The sequence below is a fragment of the Heterocephalus glaber genome, unplaced genomic scaffold, assembly GCF_053883595.1.
Source record: "Heterocephalus glaber isolate CG9 unplaced genomic scaffold, H.glaber_assembly_v1.0 deba00001461, whole genome shotgun sequence".
NCBI lineage: Eukaryota > Metazoa > Chordata > Mammalia > Rodentia > Bathyergidae > Heterocephalus > Heterocephalus glaber.
The window spans coordinates 1,914,967-1,942,645 of NW_028258308.1; the positions used below are offsets into that span (position 1 = coordinate 1,914,967).

Genomic DNA, 27,679 nt, shown 5'->3' on the forward strand with positions numbered 1-27,679 from the left:
TTAAAAGAACTCTCTCTATTTATATTACAAAATAAAAGAAAGATAATAGGACAAAAGAGAAAGAAAAAAAAAGAAGTGTAATCCAGTGAGGAAAATATATCTAAAAGTGTACCTTGATTTAATACAATTGGTCTTACATGTTTTATATGTTCTCTTGCCTATTAGTATGATTTTCAATCTGAACATATGACAATTGTTTTTAAGGTCTTATAAGGTAAATAAATGAATCTGATGCTGAAAAAATAAAAGGGGGAGCAGATGGAGGGGAGAAAAAGAAGGGAATTGAAATGTGTTATGTACATGTGCATCTTCCCTCCAGTGAATGCAATCATTATGTACTGGAAACATATACTAATAACGGTCAATAAATAAATAAATAAAATGTCTTTTAGTAACTCTTGATAATGGCATATGAATCCTTAAAACCTGCTTTGTTCTAATCCTCTTTGTAGTCAAATAGTGTTAATTTTGCATATTAATACACATATTCTTATATAAACTAATTGGCAGCGATCACGTACTGACCAAATTAAGAAGAATTAAATAAATTTACTCTACAAAATTATAATTACTAAAGCAATGAAGGGATGGACTTACAGGCATTAATGACTGTTCTCAGAGATTTAAAGTGTATTATATATTTTCTGAAGATCTTCTATGATTTTTAAAGAATGTTTTTAGTTACCACGTAATATCACTTACAGCTTAAGCTATTAAATTTAAAATGTAATAAGCAAACATTCATTGGAGAAATAAAAAATTAACAAAATTCAATCAAAAAGCAATATACAACACATGCACACACACACACAAACATACACAAGCACACAAACATACACACGCACTGCAGAGGACAGCACAAAGGAAAGAATGTGAAAGATTTACCAAAGGAAGTAACCAACAACTTCTATGCCCCAAAATTCTACTCCCGACTTATTTCAAACTTTCGATGTGCAAATAATTCACAAAATATGTAAATACTATAAGAAAAAGCTGAATATTTCCAACTACTTTGTAATCTAGTGTAATTTTTTAAATTTTAAAAATAATAAAATTGTTAATGACAAAGCATAAAAAAATTCCATCATTTATTAGAATTAAATAGAATTTTTATAGTCCAAAAATGAATAAAAGATTTTGTTCCTGTTTTTCCATTAATCTTTGTAAATAGGGAGGAATGGAGGGGTTGAAGGGAGGGCTGGGCAAGGGGGAAAAATAAGAACCGAGAGAGACTATGTAAAGGTGCAATTTCCAATGATGAATGTCATTATATTGTATACCTAAAATGTACCAATGATTAGAATGAATAATCGATAATGTAAAATAGGAAGAAAAGGTCCAAAGGGGTAGGGGTAGTGGGAGGGGCAGGGGAAAGGAAAGAAGGGAAAGAAAAAATGATGAGAAATGGAAAAAATGGAAATAAAGTCTTTGTAAATAGGGAAGGGTGGAGGGGGTGAAGGGAGGGCTAGGAATGGGGAAAAAATAAGAACCAAGATGCATTATGTAAAGGTACAATTCCCAATGAGAAATGTAATTGTGTTGTATATCTACAATGTACCAATAAAAGAATTTAAGAAAAAAAAAGAATAAACAGGAAAAAAATGAATAAAAATACAGAAACAGTTTAATTTGAGGAAACACTCACATTAATTCTTATGATTTCTATGTTTTATATATTTTTTATTTCATAAATAAGAAGAGTAAGATTCATTAAGTTAAGTATATTGCCAAAGACTACACAGTCAGCAATGAGAACTAGGATTCTAAAATCTATTCTCTTACCAATACGTCGTACAACCCTACAGGAAAACAGGTACAAAACAGAAACTTTGTGAAAGAGTTACAATACACAAATCTAATCAAAATTTAGAGCAGACAAATTTAGCATGCTGTTTAATAGAGTTATACAATCAAATGTGTATTTAATTCTGGCAGTGTTACAGAATAAGGCATAAAGAGAAATATAAATTACAGAATCTCAGTTCTTGATAAAAATAAACTTGAGTTTTACCTCCCCCCCCCCAAAAAAATGCAGGTAGGCATCTAGTAGAAAAAAACAAACAATAGCCTAAGGAAATAAATTATACTTTTCTGTTAGCATACATTCATAAACCACCCAGATTACTAAACTCAAAAATTATCTTTGATATATTTCTTTTCCTTGTTAATAATATTCAAGTGTATTTTAAGCTTTGTAAATTCTATTTCAGCAACATTCCTCAAATTTGACTTATTTCTCTATCTTCCATCCTTGATCAGGCATGTTTGTCCTTATTCTGAAATGGTGAAATAGGCTTTTAAATAGGTGTTTCCTCACACCCACCTCCCCCAAACAAACAAAAATACCTCTGTAGCACAGTAACGCAGAGTTACGGTTTGGGTCTAATGTCCCCTCAAAGCCTCATGTGGTCATAGGTAGGTGAATCTGCAATGTGTGATGCTAGGATGAAAGGAGTGTGATTATTACACCACTAGAAGTGAGTGACTGGTTTGGTACAGCCCTAATCCTGGTAGTCTGAATAAGATAAAAGGAGCAGAAAGACATGGTTAAGGTCCCTTGTTGCTTTTGTTACTTTGTGGGAACCATGAACTGTTTCTCGGCAGCACTTCTCCCACCACTCATGTTGCTTTTGCTGTCTTCCACTCCCATGAACTGTTGCCCTTCTTGCCCTGGAGCCAGCCAATTATGGACTGAAACATCTACACATTCTGAGCCAAATAAACCTTTCCCTCCTTAACTTGAGTGTCACGTATTTTGTCTCAGCTACGAGAGAAAAGTAACTAAGACACACAAACTTAGGAAAATAGTTGGGGAAATGCTCTTTGCTCAGGAACATATACTGCTTCATGCATCTGACTCCAGCGAATTAAGTCCAAAGTTTTCATATTTACAATGCCCAGTTTGCACTGTCTCCTCCTAAATATACTCTCCATCCCAGCATAAATGGATATGGATTTTTCTCAAATGTGTTCTATACCTTTTGGGTTCTATTTATCCATTTTGCTCTTTTTCATCCAGTTTTGACTGTTGAAGTCTTTTATATATTATCTTCCTTCTGTATAAATGCACTCACTAGAACCCAAAATTTTAAATTATTGTGGTGCATATGTATTTGCATCCATATTGTGTAATGCTAAAATATTGAAAGTAATACTATTTATTTAAAATATATAAAAATATAATAGCTATATAAAACCCATGATCATAAGAAATATATTTGGAGCTGAGGAAATTCAAATTTGAAAACAGGAAAATGCTGATTAAAGTAACCTCCTGATTTTAATCAATCAAATTGAGAGACACAACAAGCACCTGGCTCTCCCCTTTCCTGTGCTGGCCAGAAAGGGGCACCATGTGGCCAGCAGCTGTCATACCTCTCCCCAGCTTTTCCTTCATTATACGGGTTCCTTCCCAGGAATGGCTGGAACCAGCTACCTCGGTTTCCTCCATGGTTGTTGAGCAGCCACTGTCCTGCAAAACCCTTTGACAGGATGTTCAGTTTGCCCTCTCAGCTGCCCCTTGAGCAGTCCTGCCACTCCAGATACTCTGCCCCCTCTCTCCAGAAAGTAGGGCACTCAAACGTGGCTAAGATCATGGAAGAGAGGGGTCCTGGCCCATAATTAATATCCCCAACTTCTACAAACTCCAATAAGCTGTTATGAACAGAGCCCTCCTGAAAGGTCCTCAGTTTCAGCTCCACTATTTATCAGGCATGACACCTGTCAATCAAACAGTCGAAGTCTCCCCACTCTTTCCTTGAAGCTCTTCCATGACACCTGTAGCTGTCCTGGATCCCCAATCACAAGCCTACACTGGGACCAACCGTTACTCCAAATTTGATCCAATCAGGCTTACACTCTGACCAATAATAGGCCTGGAGGCCCTATATAAGCAGCACTCCCCTTATACACCCAAGGTTATCCTAGGAAAGCTCTCTGTCTGGTGTATCTCTGTGCTTCTGCACAGGCCTTGTAAATATAAAGCCTATCTGGTTCCACAAATCTGCTTGGATGAATCATTATTTCTCAGGTAGTGTCAACTTGGAGGTTCTGGTTAATCCATTCAGGATCCTGAGTAGTGTGAAGAAAGAGGTCACTTTAAAAGAACAATAAACACTAGAGGCTGTTACCTCTAAAGAGCTCCAGAAATCAGCTGCCAATTAGGATCAGAAACACCGACATGCATGGGGCAGGATCTAAAGATGGCAGCCAGCACAAACCATTGTCAAACACCAGCAGCCAGTAGCTGCAGAGACCAGCAACCAACAGAGTTAACGAATGGCATCCAGCATTAAGTGGAGCTACTGGCAGGGCTGTGCTTTGCTAATTTGTGATTTCTTTCTGAAACCAGATAGACCCCTCAACTTATAGGTGGCAAAATAACCAAACAGGGCACCTTCGATATTCATAGGCTCAGTGTCTACTGTGCTTATCAATCACGCTGTGTGGACAATTTCTAAAATTTCTAGGGTAATTCCTTTGAGTTTAGATTTACCAATACAAAATAAACACTTTCTAAGGTATTTTTCCAATGATCTTATTCTGTGGTTCTGTAAATCCCTTTTAAATTTTAGGGTTGGATTACACACACATACATACACATACACATACAATTTCAGGAAATGGTCCATTCGTAGTTTATGCTCACAACTATACATCTCATATTTCTATTTTACTGGCCATACAAAAATATCACGATCTTTAAAAATCAGTTGAAGCATCACTTTTATTAGAATAAAGTTGAGCCATGCTTTCAATGATGGGTTTTTTGGCGATTGAACAATACTTTTTTCTTTGTGTTGCTGAGGATCATAATTTTTTAATCAAAGAAGAAGAAAGGAATGTGTTAAAAACACTAGGCATTACTCATTAAAGAAATGTATAGTTTTCTATTTGAAAGCAAGAACTTAAGATTATAAAATGTAAATTATGTTTTTCTTTATTTAGGATACTTGAATGTATATGTTTGTGCATATCTCTTCATAGAATATATTAATGGAATAGAAAACCTTATTTTCCCTTACTCCATAAAGAAAATCTATTTTTATTAGTTTTAAATATAATTTCAGCAGATATAAAACACTCATCCTACAACTAATAACGTGACAGGAAACAATGGTATCAATTTGTCCTCAAAAGATGGAAGTCAAATATATTTTAAAATATTTCATTGTTAGTAGATTTTTTCTCACTTTTTCTGGAACAGGGATGATATTAAGTAGAATTTCCTTCAACATACAGTCTACCAAGACATGTTTCTAATATAAATGACACTTGAAAGATTAGAAATGATACTGAACTCAGTTTTACATTTCCCATGTCTCTTGGCCTTTGGCATTGTGGAGAAATGACATTCAAAATTTTCTGTACTACCTTTCCACAGTAGCTAGCAAGATCCTGTCAGAGCAGGATTAAATTCTTCTTTACTCTCTTTCTACACAAAACTGAACATAAATGATCTTTATCTCCTGATGATATGACTTAAAGTTTCCTTCCTGACATATTAATATAAACACTGAATAGAAAATTTAAGTAACTTAAAGCCTAACTGCTGTGTACTCTCCAGGAGTCCTCTTCTCAGATGTGTTACCTTCCATATTTAATATATATTGTATTTCTTTTCCAGTTTGAGAGTTTGTGATTAATTGGTAACATGAAATATATCTTCTCATTCAAAAGTAAATTTAAAAGCAGGAAATATTACTGAAGAGAATTATTGTTGAAAGGTTATATCACAACCTTGTATATTACAGGTATACACTCACTGAGACTACACATTCTTAAAACCTCTAGTGAAGGAATGACACATGTATATTGAATCCAGTAGAATATATTTCATGACTGAGGTGATTATCAGAGGAAGATGGATTCCATTGTATCATTTTACTAAGTTTATTTATTGGTATATTTTCGGTATACAATATAGTTATACTCATCATTGGGATCTTGTACCTTTACATGATGTATCTTGGTTCTTATTTTTTCCCCATTTCTGGCACTCCCTTCACCCCCTCCACCCTTCCCAATTTACAAATAATTTGTTTCCATTTTTTTTCTTTTCTCATATTTTTTCTTTTCTTTTCTTTCCTTTTCCCTATCCCTCCCATTTCCCCTATTCCTTTAGATGTTTTCTTCCTATATATTAGGATTGGAAGTCTCATTTGGCCCAGAAATTCCTCTGCTGGGTATCGTCCCAAAAGAATTAAAAGAATCATACCACAGTGATATACGTGCACCCATGTTTATAGCATCACAGTTGGTAACAGCTAAAACTTGGAAACAGCCCAATTGCCCATCAACTGGAGACTGGATAATGAAGGTGTGGTTTTTTATAAAATGGAGTACTGCTCAGACATTGTATCTTAACTGTAAAAGTGTATTCACTTGCAAATGGGGGTGAGGAAAACACAAACATCATAGAATCTCAGTTGAAAGAAACATAGAATCAGGTCTTGATTTTTTGAAGGTTGATTCATATATTCAAGAAGGTACTGAGAATCTGTATTTGAGATGACTTGGAGAGAGCAGAATGGGATGATGGGGATGAGAAACACAGAAGGAACTAAGCTCTGAGACAGAGCCTACAATACTTTCAGGGAGAAAAAGTGAGGGATAAAGAACAGAGATTCCAGAAGGCATCTTTACCTCTCCACCACATGAAGCTGTCTTGCACAGGAACTGCTAAGCGAGCAATAACTTACCATTAGTTTAAATCAACTAATTTCCATGCAAATAATGAACCTGAGAAACTGCTTTACTGAAGACAATGTCCTAACATTTTAATTTTAATTCTTCATCTTGAATATGACTTAATTCCAGAGAGTCCAGTACAAGTGGCGTACTGAAGTTCAGAAGTTATGCCTGTAATAAAATATCCATTAAGAGATTATACTAGGGACTAGCAATTATATCACATGCAGTAGTCCGGAACTTGACTGTCTCCCAATGGTGCAGGTCCCCAGTCCATGACTGTTGGGTAGTGGAACCTTTAAGAGCTAGGCACAGTTAGATGAAGCAGGGCCACTGAGGGTGTGCACTTGAAGGAGATGCTGGGACTCTGACCTCTCGTCTCTTTTTATTTCCATGTCTTCAGGAGGAGAACAGCTCCTCTGCTGACCACTCCTGTACACATCATGCACTGCACTTCCAAAAGCCCAAGGACAGCAGGGCCAAATGACTGTGGACAGAAACTTCTGAAACTCTGAGCCAAAACAAACCTTTCTTCCTTCTAACTTGATTATCTCATATATTTTGTTATAGTGACAGAAAGCTGACTAACATACTAGGTCCAAAAGTATATAGTTTATGCTAAATAAGTTTTAAGTGCCAAGTCATTATACATGACAAGGGCCAATGGCAGAGCTCTGTAATGTAATTTTGTTTCAGAGCAAAATCTATTGCCTGCTCTTCCTTCTTCACACAGAACTGTAGAAAGATGAATCTAGCAATCATGGAGAGATTTTTAAAAGCCTAAACAAAATCTCAAATATAAGACTAAGCCATGTAAACAAGAAAAGAATCTTAATCTTTAAAACTTAAATTTTATAATATAATATATATCATGACTAATGTATTATTTAATTTAATTTAATGTCAAATAATTTATGACTAATTTATGAAGTTATTCCATTGGAAGTCACACACTATGTAGGGAAGATATTTTCTTGTAGAACAGTAATGATCAAACAATTTTACATAAGATTACAATATTTTATCATTCATCAGATCCTTGATCCAAAAAATAATAATACTTAAAGAGGAGATGTGAGGAAACTAAAGAATACATTTACATATGATTTATTAAATGTGTAGCTTTAGATCACTTATATAAGTGAGCACACAGAAAATAAATATTTCTCTGTAAGTGTCCCTTAATTTGATTATAATCATAGAAATAGAAATTATTTGCTATAATATTTGAGGATAATGGGAAAAAACAAGCTCACAGACAATATAATTACTATTAGGTATATGTATAAAAGCAAACTTCATTGTGGATTTATTTAATGTCTTAAAGTCTCCGGCACATCATTTTAATTGAGTGGAATAGATATAAAAATATGAATGAATTTTCATCACTCACCTCTCTTAACAGTTCTCCTTGTACTTGTGGACTTATCTGCAGGACAAGGGCAACGTCCTTCACATTTGACTGAGATTTGTTTTCCTAAGACACATGCCTGATATTCCAGTTTGCACTGCATAAAAATAGAACAGATATAATTTAGAAACATTTAGTTATGTCGGTAGAAAATAAAAAAGATTTAGAAAAAAATAAGTTGATAGTTATAAGATTTGAAAATCTTTAAACTAGATAATTTAACTACAAAGATGAAATTTTACACACTCATATATTGTTTATTGTCCCAGGGGGGTCAGGAATGCAGTTATCTTGTTTACTTTGGAAAGCAGCAATGGAAAAATACGATGATATTAAAGTTTTTCTTAGTTTGTCACCATCTAAGTGCAGAACTTTAGGATCAAATGGAAAGAGTTTGACACTATAGCTCTTGAGCTCCAGTGTAAATATGTGCTCGTTTTTCTGGTTACTTGAATACACATGTTTCTCTTACTGGGCTCTAAAATTTTCACACAAACTGTATACATATAGCCAGTAAGTTCACATCACTAAATTGCCAATCAGATCACATGAAGTCAACAATTGTGAAATATATATTTGTGAGTTGATAGCCTTATAACATTCTTCTGATTACATACAATTTCCCACAAACCACTGCAGCCCAAACATACACATATAGAGAACAAATATGCATATGCACATATAAAATAAATTACGTATAATCTTTATGAGTCTATGTTTATGACATACTGTGTATTATGAATGTACTATGTATACACAGTATTTTTGTATACATATTATATTTTTGTTATGAAGAACTTTCAGTGGTGTTTTCCTCCTTACATGCAAATGATCTTTGAAATGACTTTCCCATAAACCTCACATTAATATAAGATTGTTTCTACAAGCCCTAGAGATTATTTCACTTGCTTTACTAAAGTGATAGAGTACACCATGCCTCTCCTTACTGTTTATATGATCATAGGATTAGAAGCCATTAGGAGAGTGATAATGGTACTCTTATGATTCTATCATACCTGTTATAGAAAAAGATAAATGAATGGTATAGGATGAAAAAAGCAACCAATGAATTCATATCTTATGAATACAATTTCCTAGTGTGACATTTAGGACTAGTTTCTCAAATGTCCTCATCTCAATTTTCCCAATACAATACCTAATGTCAAGATATCTGAGAATCAAACAGCTACTTTCCCCTCAGTGCATCATTAGCTATCATGAACCAGAATCTCAGTACATGTTAGTAGGAGTTGAGAATGGAATTAAGTAAAGCACCCTCAAAATCGTTACCAGACATGACTGTATTCTTTTTAGTTTAGCTTTGGTTTGGTTTGAGGGGTTTTTTTGTAAATATTTTTCTTTGTAGAATTTTAAGCCTGAATATCTTTAATTCCTCCTTATGATAGTCTTTTATAAATTCAGATTTGACATGAGTTTAAAAATCTAAAACCACTACATATTTTTGAGAGGCAATAATTATCTTCCAACTCTAAAAGAAATAGATCTTGCTAGTTCTGAAGTAATGTAATTTCTTTAGTGGCTACTCCCATAAATTACTCCAAGCAAATTATTTTAAAATTAAATAGAGTAGACTTTCTGGCTCCAACTGACAAATGCACCAGTGACTAATTTAATTCAGCTTCAGCTGATACAGAGAAGTACTGAATGCACTCAATGACTAATGAGATTACTCATATCTCTACAACATTTTATTTTTCCTTGTCAACTCTTCAGTGGACAGGCAAAAATCTTCAGTAGCCTTGCAATAAATGAGTAGAAATTATTAAGCCCTTTGAACTTGCTTGAAGTAGAATGTCAGCCCTTTCAGAGAATAAACCCTTTCAATAGTAACTAAATGTTTCAATAATTGAAAAAAGTTATTTTGTTATGTAAAATCATACTGAATCACAAATGACATTAAAAAAGTCCAAATCTAATTAAAAGTAGAAATATTTAAACAATTATGAATGTTTCATGAAAGCCAAATTAGTTATATGAAACTTTGAGGCTTCAGATTAAATATTTTTATTCTAATTTCTGTTATCTTATTATTTCAGTAATCTGGACCTGGTCATGTAAAAATTCTGATTCATGACATAATTGAAGAAAAGTTAAACAGCAATTTTAAGTGGTTTTTGAATGGACAGACCCAAAAGCCAACATTAATTGCTGCCAATATTATATTTTTGTCATTAGAAAATATGGTAGCTGTCTTCAAATGTATACTATGTCACACTGATTTACATTTTAAATATGTTCTATCTTAGCATTGACTTTTTTTCATAAGGAATACAAAAGACTGGATAATATTTGAATGAACATCAAAAATACAACAGCTGTTAGTTGAGGGAAATTATACTCTCTACTTAAAAGTTGATGATTCATTTTTATATTGTTAGGCACTAAGAAAATAATTTATATGAAGAGCAAAGCATTTATGAAAATTTAATTAAATTTTCATTAAAAAGTTTTACTCCTAACGAATTTTCTTTGGTATAGTGGCCACTAAAAAGTTACAGACCTTTAAATTTATGTGATTCAATGAAATTACAACTTTGCAAAGTTACTTCATAAATGAAATAATTCCTTCTTCAGAATATTTCTATTGAACACCTTCTTTTCTCTGTCCTTTTTTGGCAAAGACAACAAAATCAGATGTACAGCAAATATGCCCTGTTTGTATAGTCATATAAATTTAGGTACTCTTAACTAAAAATACTTAGTTTTATTTAATTCTGGATTAATCTGTGGGGACAATAAGCTTTATGAAGAATTTTATTTAAAGAATATTAGGAAATAAAAAATTCTACTTTTAAATAGTTTAAGCTATCTCTATTGATTGCACTTTTAATTAATAGTGTTCAATTTACTTAATAATCACAGAGCTGAAATATTTATCAAGGTATAAGCGAACTAAAATATCACATAAAGGGCATACTCATTAGTCTATAATTACCAAAAATTCAAATAATGTAGAGAAGGACAGGATTAAAGCATCCCTAATTAAGACAGTCAGTACTGAATATTTAAGTTGTTACTTATTATGAAAAACAAGGAACCAGAATGATTTTTGACACACAGTTACTTTATAATCATTTGTTTAATAACTGGATCAACTAGAAGAAAATATGATCTTAGTAAAAGAGAGATCTACAGTGTACAGAAAACAACCCTCAGACTCAGTAACCACTGAAACAAGATATTGTCATTATTTTTCAAGCTAATGCTAACTCCATGGGAGACAGCTCAGACCAGAGGTACTCAGCTAGGGACAGCTCCTCTCCCCATGCCTAGGGATAGTGGCAGACATTAAGGTGGGAAGGAATTCCTGGCACACCTAAACGTAGAGGGTTTAAATTCGGCAAAACATCTTACCATACACTGGACAACATCCACTCCATCCATAAAGCACGCACTGCAATAACAAAGAATTATCTGACTCCTAAATTCAATAATGCCAGGATGAAAATCCCTGATTAAGTAAGTACTAGCACACTGAAACATGATGGAAGAATTAACTGAACTATCAAGAGCGTTCTATATTTCCCTTAGGAAATTTGTCACTAAATTAATCCATATAAAAACGATAATATAAACACAATGCTAGGTACAACTACTTTATTTGGAGACAGAGAGAATACATATCAGGTGAAACACAGTTAAGAGTGTCCTATTTTCACTGGGGTGTCATTACATGTCAAGCCATGTTAAGCAGTTGCAATGCACCAATTTAATCAAAATAAGGAAGTCATATTTTAACAATACATTTACAAGTGAAGGATAAAAAGTTTATGCAACTGATCATAAATATGTGACTGAGATGTTATGCAAGCACTATTTTATAGTTCTAATGTAGAACAAATATATAATTAGCAATAGACAAGAAATAGCTATTGTTTCTTATTGTAGCAATAAATACTTTTACTTTTACCCACATGAAAAAATCAATTTAGGAAGTAAAGCGGGTTATGAGTCATATTTTTAAAAAGTTTCTGCTTTAATCTTTCTCAGACTAATACATTTCTTCAATATCTTAAACAGCCTATCTGAATTCCCATAAATAGAATCCTTCATACTCAGTTACAGCTAACTCTTTCTAACAAGCCTCCTCCATTTGAGTTCTGGTTCCCACTCTGGTATTTCCCATGCAAAGACAAACAAAGGTGGAAAGAAAAATGTGATTCAGCCTTAAATCCATTCATTCAATCAGGATACACCACTTATAAAGAAATAACATAATTGTCACATCCACACACAATCAGGGATCTAAGCATAGCAACAATATTAAAAATCCTCTGCACTATAGTGGATGTGCAATGTTGTGTTCTGGTTGTAATAGTCTTTCTTTCATGCAAGAATAACACTGGGCTTGTTTGAGGAAATTTTCCTTTTTTTCATCAGATAGCTGATTTGGGGGAACATTTGCATTACAAAATATTATGATTTACATACTGAGTAGAGAAGATGGCTCTCACCCTAATGGAAGACCATTGTCCTAGCCCTTGGGGCCCCAGATAGGACAATAAGGGTATCGGAAATGTCAGTTTACTCTCTGACCTAAGACATCCACCTCCCATCAAAAGTCAGGGATTCTGGAATTTCAGACCCTGGAATAGCCAACAAACTCCAACATATTTAAGGGTCTGATCTCAATCTAATGTTTCTTAGAACTAACTAGGTAGATTCACAATTCAACCTCTCCAGTAATGAAGGGAAACTGTTAATTTTTGAACCATCATCACCAAAAAGTAGGCCCAGCACCTTACTGTATTCTTTGGGTATTAGAGAGCATATGCTCTTCATTTGGACATTCTACTTGGTGCTTTACATCATCTAAACCCATTATTGTGTCTTTTGAAGCTAATCTTTGTCATGTGTTTAGCTTTTGGGATCACAATTTGACAGTAGAGTCAGGAGCCATTCTACATAATTTTGGGGAAAAATAATTTCACAAATTATAATTAGGGCTGTCTTAGGCCTCAATGGTCCTATGATGCTGTGATGCTCAAGGACAAGATTACATCACCTGAAGACATCCTGGGTCTTTGAGAAAGGAGTAGAATGGTTTCACCTGGGGAGGGACAAAGTCCTTATAAGCTTAACTCATCCCAAATACTGTTGTAAAAACGTCTTTGCTCATCTTACAGTCATAATCAACATAAGCTCCTCATTGACATAAGATCTTCATCAGCATAAGATTCGCATGGGGTTATAATCATGATCAAGTCCACATACCTGAGCCAAAAGTCAAACCAAGTTTGAATTTTAAAAAGTTCAAATAGAAAGAGTGCACATCTATTTCTGACAGAGGATATTCTTATCATAAAATATTCACAGCTCAGGTAAAGTATTCAGAAAAAGATATGGGAAAATGAAATACTATATACAAATTGATATAGCATACCGAATTTATAATGATTATATGTCAAGAATTATCTATCCTTAAAACTCTACATATAGTCACTAGAATTAATAAATATTAAGAGAAATTCACATCATGTCTCAGTTATGGAAAAATAAATGACAATAAAACATAGCAGTATGCTGCAATTTAAAATAGATTATCATCATATCACAATGTAAGATAAAAGTTTCATTAATGCTCATGTTATTCTGGAATATATACTTATATATTACATACTTATATAATATATTATTGCCTTTTAATTCATACATAGACAATATATTCATATATAGGCATATTCTTATATATATGCATTTGAAGGCAATAATATAAAGAATACACTAGTGTTCCACAATAGTGGTTCTCAGCCACAGCTACATATAAAAATCGTCTGGGGAGCTTTTTAATGTTTATGCACAGGGTCCTGTCCCAAACAAATTCAAGCATCATTTCTAGAGCTGGATTTGGCATTCAAATAGAAAATCTATAACCTTTCTATTTTCTCATCTCAATGTTCACATGCTTGTTTGTGCACATGTGTGCACAAGTACACACACACACACACAATTTTTTAAGCAATACTCATTCCTAGGGAATTCACCATGGTTTAGTTCAATTGCTAAGCACTGGATGATTAAATATGACAGAAAAGACAGAAAAGAGTTTAAAATAATCCACTGTTTTCTTCCTCAGGGAATTTACATTATAGCTATCCTGCTCAGTTGTAAAACATTACTGTCGTTTACAGATTGTGTTCACTGCCAAGTGAATACTACAATTTACATAAAGTGATAAATATATCCATGGTCTAACACACATGCTACATTGGGGAACAATTCTCAGTTCTTACTGAAGCTTGACAATACAATCAAAGTAGACTTTGCCTGAAGTAAAGAAGTGAAGGCCTTCATTTTTTGTGTCAATTTCAGGAGTGATTACCTCTCAAATAACTCGAACAGAATTATATTTTGATTTTTCTGGCAGAATTGAATTTCAAAGAATTGAAAATAATTCATAAATCATTGGCTTTTTTAAAAAAGAATGATTTGGTACACATTTTGAAGATGTCACTCCTCTTTCTTAACAGGAAAATAATGTTACAAAAATAGTTATGAAAAACACAATTTTTCGAATATATTTGTCAAGTGAATCGATTTTTCTATAATTCTCCATTTGCCTTTCCACGTGTAAAGTTTTTAAATTCTCTGCTTAAAATTTCTAGAAAAACAAAATGCCCTGAGTGTGAATATCAGTGAAATATTCAAAATCAGTCACTTTGTATAACAAGCTATAATTTGAAAATTATATCCTGTTTATACATACCTTTTTACTAAAGTCTTCTGAAAATCCCCTTTACCATATGATGTCCAGCTCCTGCACTTAGTATAATTTAAGTTATGTAATGGTGATATCATTTATAATTTCATCTCTGTGATTGAGATGCAGTAATGAAGAAACTCAGGATGTGCAAAATACAAAAACATGAAGGAAGGCCTGAAGACCAGGATTTGTATTCTGCCCTGTATGTGTGTTCCCAAACCCAGAGTGATAATATCTGGTTTCTGTCTAGCCTTTGTTTCAGGATTACCCAGGTAAGAAACTAAAAAATGTAGAGCAGACTACTTCATTGACTATACTGAACATGGAATTTGGAGCTCACCATTACTCTGAAATAAACCACAAGGGCTCCAAAGTTGATCACATTACCTTATCATAATTTTCATACTCTATTGACAAAGATTAGTGATTTAAGAGCCGGATGATCCTGTGCCCCCTTCACCAATATTCTTTTCAGTTTTCTATATCCAGTCCTGAGGATTTCAAGTAGGAGGTTTGTAAGTCTATATTCCTTTCTGTCACGTAATAAAAGAAAAGTCAGCTGTCTCAGATGAAGTTTTTTAAAACTCCTAAATATTTTAACAGTATGTGATGCCAAGTAGGAAGGCAGGATATTGTAATAAAAAGGAGCAAATAAAATACAACCACAGGTGATACTAAATCTCGCCTTTAATGTCAAATAAACTTGTCAGCTTGCTATACATTTCCGATAGTGTTCTCATATGGTAAAATTTTTTTTTGAGGTGAAAATGAGATGATAAAGGAGATGATATTAAACTTTTTAAAAGGAATTGCTGTACCAGGGATTGAGACTACCCTGAGCAGCTACAAATTCATAAATTGGCTTTTCCTAATAAAAGTCTAAGTCTGCCCATTAGCCCACAGTAGCTCGCCTGAAGAGCCAGCAGTTGGTGTGTGGGAAAGGAACAACTCCCCACACCACTGGTCACAGCAGAGGTCACAATAATCCATGATGCGGTGACATCTTGGATGGCAAGACAATAGTGCAGCTAAGGGCACATATCTCATATACAAAACTTCTATGGAGGCAGAAATTAATCAGTGGGAAAAAATTTCTCATTAATCAATGATCTGTTCCTGCTAGAATGTCTTGTTCCCTTGTTGCTAGGACCCTGCTCACATCAGTGCTCTCCACTGCACTGTCCCTTGCACTGTCCCTTGACCCTTTAAGAAGCTGTGTGTTCAATAAATAGTGGCCAGCTCCAGGAGACAGTGTTTAGCCTGATAAGAGCTCTGACCATCCTGGGCCCCCCATTTATGCATTAAGATCCTGTCTTGTCTTTTTTTAATCCTGCCACCGCCGTACCCTTGGTCAGATAATTGGGTGTTTTATCAGCCTCCAATAACACCAGATTATAGCACCTATTGTTGTTATAAAAATAACTTTTATTACTATTATTTAACAGCCAGCTAACATTTCTGACATTTTCTGTAGAAAGAACAAAGGAGATCTTGGTTTTAATATTTAAAAGATCAGAGTATTCACAATTTTACTATTTCACACTTTAAGAATTCTGACATTTAAGAAACTAATATACATTGACTCATATTCCTAGCCAGGAGGATTATTCATTTTATTTTAAAAGTTGAATAAATAAATTACATGGACAATCACATTGAAAAAGTAATAATTTTAAGTACTAATAAATACATATTACTTATTTTATATTAAACAAATGTGTTTCTCTTTACCTGAGAAGAGTAGGAATGACCATCAGAACCACACACAGGGCTAGTGTAGGGCATGGGGCACTGACTGCAGGCGGGTGGTGTGAGACCCCTCCACTGCTTATGGCCTACACCTGCTTCTTTCGCGCTGTTAAAAACAAAACAAAAACAGATAAGAAAGAAAACTACCATACTTCATGCATTTAAAAACATATATGCATATAGACATGTCTTTTCTTCCCTGTAATAAAAACTCTTTAAGATGAATTAGGATCAATAATCTCTGTTCTCATTTTCAGTGCATTAATCAGTGCAATGTTCATTATAATTTTGGTTTCATGTCTCTAAGTTTGCTTCTCAGAAATCAAAAATGTATTCCTTAAAATCTTCTCGTAGTCACATATAAACTATAGTTAGATTTCATTTGGTGGATTCTTTGGTTTTAATTCATAGTTATGAAATGTATTTTCGAAAGCGTCTAGAACAGCAGCAATCCTTGCTCAGTAGTACAGGACTCTTGCGTTCAGCACCTTTTTCATGTTGCCCCTGTAATTCCCTTTTGAACAACATGAAAGACACCTAATTTAATTGGTGCTTAAAGACAAGAGCAGCTTACTTTTAGAGAAAATAGCAATAAAGAACTATAATTTTCCAGCACCTACTAGTATGTAGAGCACTAAATTAGTATGTTTAATTGTAACACAAGCCCCTCTGTTGTGTATAAATTTGTCAAAATGGATCTATTAGGCTTTCAATAAAATAACTTGAGAAAACCCATTATCTTCCTCCTAAGTTTAAAATAGTTTGTTTCTAAACTTCATTAAACTACTTTATTTTTTTGTGTGTGTGAACAATTCACCTGGGGCTGGGAAAGGGTTGAGAAACAAGAAAAAAAAGCAATGGGAAACCTATAGCAAAACATTTAATATTTAGAATAACTCAGTATTCATTTTTGATGATTGCCTACGGGGAGAGTAAATGGATGTCTTGTCGGGATGAGAAAAGATGTCTGACTAGAAACATTTGTATTTTTATGAAAAAGTCAAACCTACAAAAAAGTGGTTCTGAAATTTTAATTAGCATTGTACAGATTTTCTTTTTTTTTTTGGTAATATGGATGGAACTCTAGTCCTTGCACTTGCAAGGCAGCAGCGGCACTGAACTAAATCCCCTGCCCCAGATTTTCATTACAAGAACATTTAAACTTTTTATTTCAAATTTGGTAAAATCTAAATGAAGATTAAGATGTCTCTCTCCCCCTTTCTACTAAATATACTTTTTATAAAGACTTTCAGAGTTTCAGAGGCGTTTTCTTCATTTCAGCTTTGTGAAATACACTAAAAGACCACCTTACAACCTTAATGGGTTTCACAACTCATCTCATAATAGATACAACGGGAAAAATAATCACTGTGTTATTCCTGATTGAATAACTGGCACAGGACACTGAAAACCCTGAAACATTATTCTAAACCACTTCAACATTGATAAATTCCAGAAATGCAACAAAGACATAAAATATTAGCACTGTGCTTTCAATTTGTATAATACAAACAAGACATAAAAATTTATACAACTTTTTGTTCTTTAGATAAATTAGGATAGGTATTACCAAGCTCGGGTTTCTAATAAATCAAAAGTGTTTCCTAAGAATTTTACTGCTTAACTACAGATTCACAAATCATTAACAAGATACTGATATTCATCAATGGAAATAAACAAACACAGCATGTATCACCTTTATTTAAAAAAAAAAAAAGCAACACTTGTATTGAGAAAGTTTTTACACTTGAAAATTAAACTAACATTATATCACAGCAGACACTTGGGCAAACAAACTGTTTTACTAACAGGGCACAAAGGGTTCTAAGTAACTGATTATTTCTAATGTAGCAGTTGGGCAGGACTCAGCCAACAGTGCAGCTCTGTGAAGCTATGTAGGTGGCACACATTGCAGATGATGTACTATTCACTCAGCATTGAGAAGTGCTCTATTTTTCTACTTGAAAGTGATATCTCTGTTCACTATGGAAGGGAGTTTTGCATTTCCAGAGTCCTTTGATCCAAAAATATCTTGTGATTCAAAATTTGCTTGGTTTGACATCTGCAACCCTCCCCAGAATTATGTATTAGTTGCGTATTTGTCTATTGAAATATTCATGCTTAAGGAAGTGGAGATGTGGCTATAACTGAAAATGTCTAAGACTTCATTTAGTATCTGCATTATATATAATATGAAAGCATATGCATCACACACAAGTAGAGTTCATCTTTTGTTTTCTAATTAAATTTTGAGACCATATTTTAGGGAGAATGATGTGTTTTCCAGAGTGACATTAAGTCAGGAAAGAATCTTACAGGCCAAGATGGACAAAAAATTGTGCTTAAAAAAAGGCAGCTTGTCTCAGTGGTGCCGTCGCCTGCCTCGCAAGCTCAAGGTCCTGAGTTCGATCCCCGAAACAAAAAAAGAAAAAAGAAGAAAAGAAAAGGCTGGTTGGGTTATCATCATGGGTTCTTAGCAACTGTAACTGGAAAATGACAAGTGAAAAAGTAGATCTGGAAGACTATCAGTAAGCATATTATTCTGTATACCTTAGTTACAGAAAAGGTCTTTGCCATTTGACAGTAAATCTAATTTTTTGACATAAAAAATTAATTTGCTGTTATCTTGAATTATCAAATAGAATAATAAAATTTTCTTTCATTAATGAAATATATTACTCAAGGTGACTAAAAAACCCAGAGAACTCTTCCAACAGTAGTTTTGAAATATATGACTTTAGAACTATTTTTCAAAGAAAATTTTGCTTGAGCATTTGAGTTAACATTTTATCAACTTTGCATTGGCATCTTGGGGATCACATGATTTCTTATAGGGAGTAAAAAATGTCTTTATGAGTCCAGGGAAATGAAACGTTAAACGATAACATATGCTAAGCAAAGTCATTTTTGTTTTTTCTCAGAATTTTCTTTTTAAACTTCTTCATACAAAGCACTGTTAATTCCATACCAGTATAACTGTTATTATGTTTCTAATTGCTAGAAAATTAAAATGACAAGGAAGAATTTATGCTATTGCTACTGTTTCTTTACATGGCTCATTCCCAGCCAACTGAGTTATACTGTCTCCTTGTTACCTGAACTAGCACCTTGTGGCTCTGATTTACCTTTCACCCTAGTATACTTTATCCTCTAGTCTTCAGTATACATTTTTAACATCAGTCTCATAAGAAGACTCAAGAATTTCTTATTTCTCTGACAACTATGATTTAAATCACTGCTACATCTACTCAATTAAGGTCTAGTTTTCTGTTTGGCTAATTGTGTTACGCATCTTAACAGTATAATGTGAACTAAACTTTCATGATTTGGGAGTGATTAAAAAAAGTATAATTCAATCTAGAATTATTTGAAGGATTTATACATCTGAATGTTGACCATAATACAATTTAGGGACATCAGTTTTCTATCTAATGATGTTTCATTGATATTATACTAAATCTATGTTACATTAAGAGATTTGAATTGTGGACAGGTTATAATGATATTTGAATAATATACACTATAAAGTAACTTCTTTATAAATGGTAAGGACATTTGCAATTATTGGGGACAGCAGTAAACAATTTAAAAATGTGAATCTAGACAATACAGATGATATGCATGCATATTTATTTATTAATCTCTTTTCCAATGTGAGCCTCAATGGATTTAATGAGCATCACAAGTGTGAACTGTATAAAATATAAGTATGTTAAATTCAGGATGTAATGACGTAAGACCCTACTGTTTCTGCATATTTAATTCCAAAAATTATTTTCATTAGCAAAATTTTCTTCAATTATACTACGGAAAAATTTCATTCCATTGCAAATGATCTTTCCCGAATAAGATATAAAGAATAATTAGTATAGTTATGGACTACAAATGCTGATAAATCTATTTCCAGCAACTTACATGGCAACAGATTGGAAATTCATGATCCTACTTATGACAAACCGACTACTTGATTAATAACTCTACATAATTCCAGTTTTTGGAGTAAGTGCTTTTATGCTTTATGCTTCCAAAAAAAATAAAACATTATTATAAGGCAATGTGTTGGGAATTGAGCACAGTATTTTCACACATTCCAGTTTAGATTTTCATACATGTTCATAGCCTAAAATGGAATAAACACGTATATTGTAATATTATGTTACTTTAGTAATCTCACACAATATGAATCATACTATAAATTGTGATGGAAGGAAGAGAAAAACTAAAAGAGGTTAATTACCTTCCTCAAGATTCTGTTACTTGTAATTGGCAGAAATGGACTTAAAATGTCTTCTCATTTCATCATTCATGTCTTTTCTTTAACAAATGTTCAAATAAAAATTTAAGTGTCATGGACAACTGCGTTCTAATATTTCATATAATTCTACATTAGTTTTGACTTACAAATGAAAAATAACTGATTATCTCATATTTTATTTTTAAAAGTCTGCCATCATCACATGTTGCCTAAAGGATATTTGCAACTAAACTTGACATTTAAATAAAGTTAACTGAATAATAACTTCATTTCTATAAATCTGTAAGATTAATTAATCCATTGTTTCATTTCAATTTGAATTGATAAGTATATTTCTAATCCAGGTGTGAGTATATGAGAAGATTCATTATGTTTACATTTCTATATTTAACACAGGAATTAGTGCCAGGCATGGTTACACACAACTGTAATCCTGGCTACTCCAAAGGCTGAGGCAGGAGGATTTCAAATTTGAGCCCATCTTGGGTTACTTAGTGAAACACTGTGTAAAAATTTTAAAAAGTTTAGGGATGTAGCTGAGTGGTAGACTATCCCTGGGTTCAATTTTCAGGAAGGCAGGAAAAACAGAGAGAGAGAGAGAATATAAGATATTAAATTAAGAAAGTCCTGCTTTTTCAATTATTAGTGTTTCCAAGCAAAACAATCTTTGGATCATTAATTGTATTAATTTTAACCTTAAGAAGCTCTGTAGTTTCAGCACTGAGGAAAGTATGAACTAACTTTTGAGTTCACAAAAAAATGTGATTCTAAAAGATCAAGGAAATTCTATATTTGGAAAAATACATTCACATTTTTAAAATAACAGTGACAGGTATAGAATTTAAAAGGAATATGATATTCTACCTAAAAGAAGATGATTAGTAATGCAATATTTTTCAAAAGACATGAGAAAATACTGTTTGACCATCCGAAATATATTTTATATTTTAAAATGTCTGTAAAAATTCTTTTGATTTTTTTACATTTGTAAACACAAGGAAATATTCTTAACTGTTATTCAAAAACTAGCCTTGACAGCTTTAACAAAAGCATTTAACGAATAAATGCTGCATTTTATTTAAGAAAACAGTCATTAAAGGCCAAAGTTCAGAGGAGGAAACATAGCTTTTCTTTCATGTAATGTCTTTATGGAAGTCATAATTATTTATTTCCTCATTCCTTATTGCTTTATTAGAAAAGGAAGTTATAGAAATAAAAAGGATAAAAAGCAGTCGTGTTTTTCTTGGGTACACTTTACAGGCTGAAACAAAGAATAAAGGGAATAAAACCTTCAGTGCATATTTATTTTATCTGACAGTATATTTCCAGTCAAGAGCTAATTGGTATAATTAAACAGAAAGCCTACATATTTCACTTGGAGTTATTTTTTTCTCTAATATACTGTCTTCTATCCTAAAATAATTCCCTTTCAAATATGTGTAAACTCTAAAGTATAATCAGTGGTCAAATTTGCTAGGCACAAAAATGTTCTTCAAGTAATGTTATCTAGCAATTTCTACCATATCTAAAAGATTATCAGGAAAGCCTTTCAAAAACTTTTTATCATTTTTACTTATGACTCGTTTTGCCAATGACTTCTCATTTTCTAATCATGGTCACTTTTACCTTTTTAGAGACTGTTCATTAGTTACTTATTAATAAATGCATTATGTATCCAGGACCTATTTTACATTCTAGAAATATCAGAAGGATAGACAATGAATTTACAATGCTTAGAAATTATTTGAAGCCAAAAATGAAAAAAAAAATTATCTCAGACTGGGATTTTTATATGGCCCAGGAAGTGATAAGGACAATCTAGAGTCTATTTCACAAATCTATATTCATCTTTGAGGCCTCAATGTTAATGCCCTTTCTTTTGAAAACTATTTTTAACTGTCCACTATGAAGATCTTTTCTCTCATATTCTCTTTAAAACTGATACCTTTTCATACAATTTATCAACTCTGTTTTAACAATCGCTCATATGGTTATCTTTCTAATTTAACACAAGCTATATGCTCACTGTGAAGATTTTGAGGCTATTTCTTGCTCCTGTGACATCTACTAATCCATTAGGAGAAATGCCTGTGTGTAATATTAATTCCTTACTTTTGCCATTTCTCCTGACTCTGATGTTTGGGAGATAAGGTACCCACTGCCAGGAAGTCAACCTTCCACACCCGAAAATACCTCTAGGCACCTTCAGCTTCTCCATTCACATGCAAGCAGAGAGCAGCTGGCAGGAAAAGATGTCATTGCCATCATAGCATAGGATTGTATACAAACTGCATTTAGCCACAGTGTGCTCTGGACTGCCCATGACATTTTGATGCCTGCACAATTCACCCAATCATATCTTCGATTTTCCTTTGGTTAGATAATGCTTCCAGAAACAGTGGCTAAGACAGAGGATGATTTTCTTTCCTATATCTGCTGTAGTAAAATATCAAAAGCTTTCTGGCATAAGTAACAGAATGTAAGTAACAGCAATCTCACAGTAATGGGAGGCTAAATATCTGAAGTCAGTATTGCTTGACAAAATCAAGATATTGGCAGGGCCACACTCTCTCTGGAGGCTCTGAGTGACAGACAATATATTCCTTACCTCTTCCAGCTTCCGATGCCTGTTGCATTCCTTTGTGTATGGCTTTATTTTTCCCTAGTCCATCTTTATGTTGCCTTCTCCTATTGGTGGCTATATCAAAACTTCTTGCATCTCTCTTAAAGGATACATGTGACAGCACTTGAGGCTCACCTTGTTAATCCAGGATAAGTCACTCTTCTAAAAACCCTCAATCTGGGCTGGGGATTTAGCTCAGTGGTTTCGCTGCCTGCTGCACAAGTGGAAGGACCAGAGTTTGATCCCCAGTACCAAACAAAAAAACAAAAAAAACCCCATAGAAACCCTCAATCATATTTTACCTCATAAGGTAATAATTATGCTAATATCATATAAAATAATATTTAATATTTCTAGAAACTGGGTTGTAGACATATTTGGGTAACCGTCTTTTAGTTCATTTAAGGGTGGATATTTAGCAAAGAAAGATCTAACTGTTCTCACAAGAAGCTGCCGGAAGGGAGTCTGGTAAAGATGCCTTAATTAATCTCCTCCCTAAATTCACACAGTGCATCTTGCCACCAGCCTGCACTAACCAGCTCCTTGGCATCCAGAGGGAAAATGTATGTTCCATTGTGACCTGGGGTTCAGACACTGCTCATCAGCAATGAGAAGGACGTTGTGGTCTGGAAATGTGTGCTTTGTACATACACAGTGGAGCACAGCTACATCTGACTGATTTTTCTACAACTGGAAACCAGCTAAAGCTTCCCAGCAAAAGGCATTCCTGTCATCTATGTTCTTGGTGAATTAAACCACCATTTTTATTTTTTCACTTAGCTGATTATTTTTTTAGGGAGACTTATCAGTGTTACACTTGTAAAGAGTGAAATACCACGAAGTGTCAGTTTTTATAGACAAAAATTAAAACGCCAGTGATACCAACACGCCTCTGATGGCTGTAATCTTATTTTCAGTATAGAACTTTAACCCAGGGCCTTTTGCACTTTAGGCAAGTGCTCTACCACTGAGGTGCATCCCATCCCTGATTGTAATTTTGTTGATAAGGGAACAGAGGATGGAGACAATGGTGTTTTCTTCTCTCCACCTCTGGATTCAGCAGTACAGGTCACTGTGGGAATGTTCAATGAGAGTGATGAGTAGTAGGCTTAGTGTGATGGATGAGAGAAGAAACGGGCTCCTCAGTATTTGGGATGGACAGGAGAGAGACAATTGCCAAATACCAGGAATCTATTGCAGGAAGTTTTCATAAGCTTTGTTCTAACAATCAGCTTATTTTCTGTTTTTGTGGTTTACTGGCCAGTAGTTCCAAAATTACATCACATGCTTTCCCCCTTTTCACTTTGTAATCACAACTTATTGTCCTTTCTCCAATATGTTCCCTAAGCCTGACACAAAGTACTCCATAAATACCTCTGAATTAATAAAGGAAGGAAGGAAGGAAGGAAGGAAGGAAGGAAGGAAGGAAGGAAGGGTTAGAGGGTGGGAGGGAGGGAGGGCAAAATGAGACCTCTGGGATGAAGCATTAATGATGAGGGCTATTTTCCTAGCTTTATGCACACTTAAGAAGATGAAAGTATATAGCGCTTTTTCTTTACTAAACCTTTATAAATATTTAAGACTTTCAGTCCTTGTTAAACGAGGTGATCTGCTAATGATAAACATCATTAGCTTTCACATTCAAAGCCAGTCATTTTTAGCATAAAATAAACAAAATAAATTTGACTCTGAATTCAAATAAAGTCCTATTTTTCTAATAATTTTTATGTCATAGGATAATGAACGACAAACCATTTTACATAATTTTCTTTAGTAGGTACAGTCTATCAAGGACTTTTGGTAGACTTTCATTTTAGAATTTTAAACATGCTTTCTATTACTCATTTATGACGCAAGGATTCAGGAAATTAAATATTTGGTTCTTTACAACTGTAAGATAAATAGTGATTTATATTGACTTCATTTTAGTATTACTTTATTTAAAGAACATAGCTAACTTACTGCTTTTTGTTCTTGTTTCTCATGTGGCATTTTAGAATAAAAGATCCATTTAATTCACAAGCTCATACCAATATCCTTTTGAGAAATACTGTAGACTTTCTTCCCTTCTAATAGTATTTATCTTTTCTTTTGTTTTTCCTGAGCAACTGAAGGCCATAAAATATAGTGTAGTCCTTGAATTCTCCACTCTGCTATTAAGAACCCATGCAAAAGGGTAGAAGTTTATCTACAGATTTATTGCATTTGCTCTTACTTTGCTAACCAAAAGACTGGTAAATGCAGTTTTAGGTCTGAATTCTAAGTACTTAAACTGGCCTGCAAGATATTCTCCAGGAATTTGCCAATGTCCTTAAATTTTCTATTTGCATATATATTTTTTGGTTAAAAAACCCTAATTATTTCTATATTCCTTTAGTCACTTTCCACTAACAAGCTACTTTATAGTAATTGTTTCCCACAAATTTTACTTGATATGAATATATATGCGGGTCTGTGTTTATGCAACTCAGTGACATATGTAAAGAAGAGATCTGTATATTCACATTTACAGAATAGATGATATATAAACAAATGACCATAGCTGTGTTTCAATAAAATTTTCATGGACACTGAGAAATGAGTGTCCTATAATTTTTATGTGTCACCAAATACTACTCATCTTTGGATTTCCCTCCCTCCTGTTTGAACATTTAAAACTATTATTTGTTTTCATGCCCTATAAAAATAGATCGTTATCAGGATTTTATCCATGGGCCTCATTTTCTGGCTCTGCTTTGGAAAACTGTAAAGCTACAAAACAGAATTTTGTTCCCTTATTAGCAAGAAAGAGGGCCCTCCTTTACCCTTGCTTTAATATATGTAAATATAAAAGAAGCTATATATAAATATATAATTATATATACATAACATAAATTAATTTTTATTGCATCATAGCACTGAAATTTGAGGGTAAATTTGTTAAAACTCTATTATAAATGCAAATATTTGAATCAATCTAGATCCAATAATATCTAAAATATGTCATATTTTAATATAGTCAAAAAATGAAAGTGTAAAAATTATTTTCAAGTCTTCTTGATGTCACGTCAGTCTTCAACTGTGTTAAGATTTTCAACTTATCAAATTCTCTAAGTTCAGGAAGGATAGAACCTCAATCTTTGACTTCAAAATGTGAGGAAATAAAAAAGCAAAAATATAATTCTTTAGAAATTATACATTAAAGTCTTTTTGTACTTCTGAATTTCCTAACCTTTACCTTCAAAGGAATTCAGAATCTGTGTTGCAGTGACTAATGTGTATCACATGAAAGCTTCAAAATTGCTCCAGTTTAGGGGGGTTGGTTTTGTTTTGTTTTACAACTCACAATAAATAAATATCCGAGTATATCTGTATACTACTTGCAAGTCAAATGACATATTTCTATTTGAAGCTATACATATAAATTTATATGACCACATGACTGAATGATTAGCAGATAGCTTTATTCAAAGCTTAGAGAATTCATTATAGAAATGTTATTGTTAATAGTCCTATCATTGTCATCAAGAGAAAATAAACTGTGACATAATAATCTCTTTGGTAAAGATAAATTTTACACACCCTTAGCTTGGAAAGAAAAATAGATGTTGAACAAATGGTTCAGCTTAACTAAATATAGACTATGAGAAGAAATTAAAATTTAGTTTTTGAGTGATTAATTGAATTTCACAGTTAATAACTAGGTGAACCCTGTGGGTGCTCAGGAGCTTGTCAGCACACAGAACTGTGCAGCACACATGGTCACCTGCATAGAACTTCAGTTCCTCAAGGATCTGAAGAAAATTATGCATATTTTCACTGAAAATTACCACCTTTGGTACTGGCTTCAGACTGTGATCTCCAGATTACATTTGAAATAGACTGAAGGAACACTGGAGATTCATTTTCTTGGATGACATGTTAGTTTGCAGGCATGGATCTCTCACAGCATTTAAAATGTTCCCTCCCTTTCCACGTGACCCCTCCGCTGATAATGATGACAGCAACCTCATCCTCTGACTGTAAAGCAGGATAAAGTAGCAATAGGTATTTATGGCATAATTATATTTAAACAAATCCCTAGGTTTGATATTAGTAACTTAGTAACTAATGAACTCATTCATCACATTCTGCAAAATTACAAAATTTTGAGTCTGTATAAAATTTAGACAGTCTGGATAAATTTCCTCTAAAGAAATGTAAGGTGGCCTATGTCAGAGGGAGTAAATTCTTTGAATTAATGCATAG

The 27,679-nt window shown here is 33.4% G+C and overlaps 1 protein-coding gene across 2 annotated transcripts in view; it reads right to left on the bottom strand.

Annotated features, from left to right (window-relative positions):
• Spock3 (SPARC (osteonectin), cwcv and kazal like domains proteoglycan 3) overlaps positions 1 to 27,679 on the bottom strand; it is a 384,839-nt gene that overhangs the window by 117,195 nt on the left and 239,965 nt on the right. For both annotated transcript variants that reach the window (XM_087216994.1, XM_004874610.4), the window contains 2 exons: positions 16,557 to 16,680; positions 8,084 to 8,198 (listed from right to left, as the gene is read on the bottom strand). In XM_087216994.1, coding sequence (XP_087073120.1) covers positions 8,084 to 8,198; positions 16,557 to 16,680 — 239 coding nt within the window. The remainder of the gene's footprint in view (positions 1 to 8,083; positions 8,199 to 16,556; positions 16,681 to 27,679) is intronic.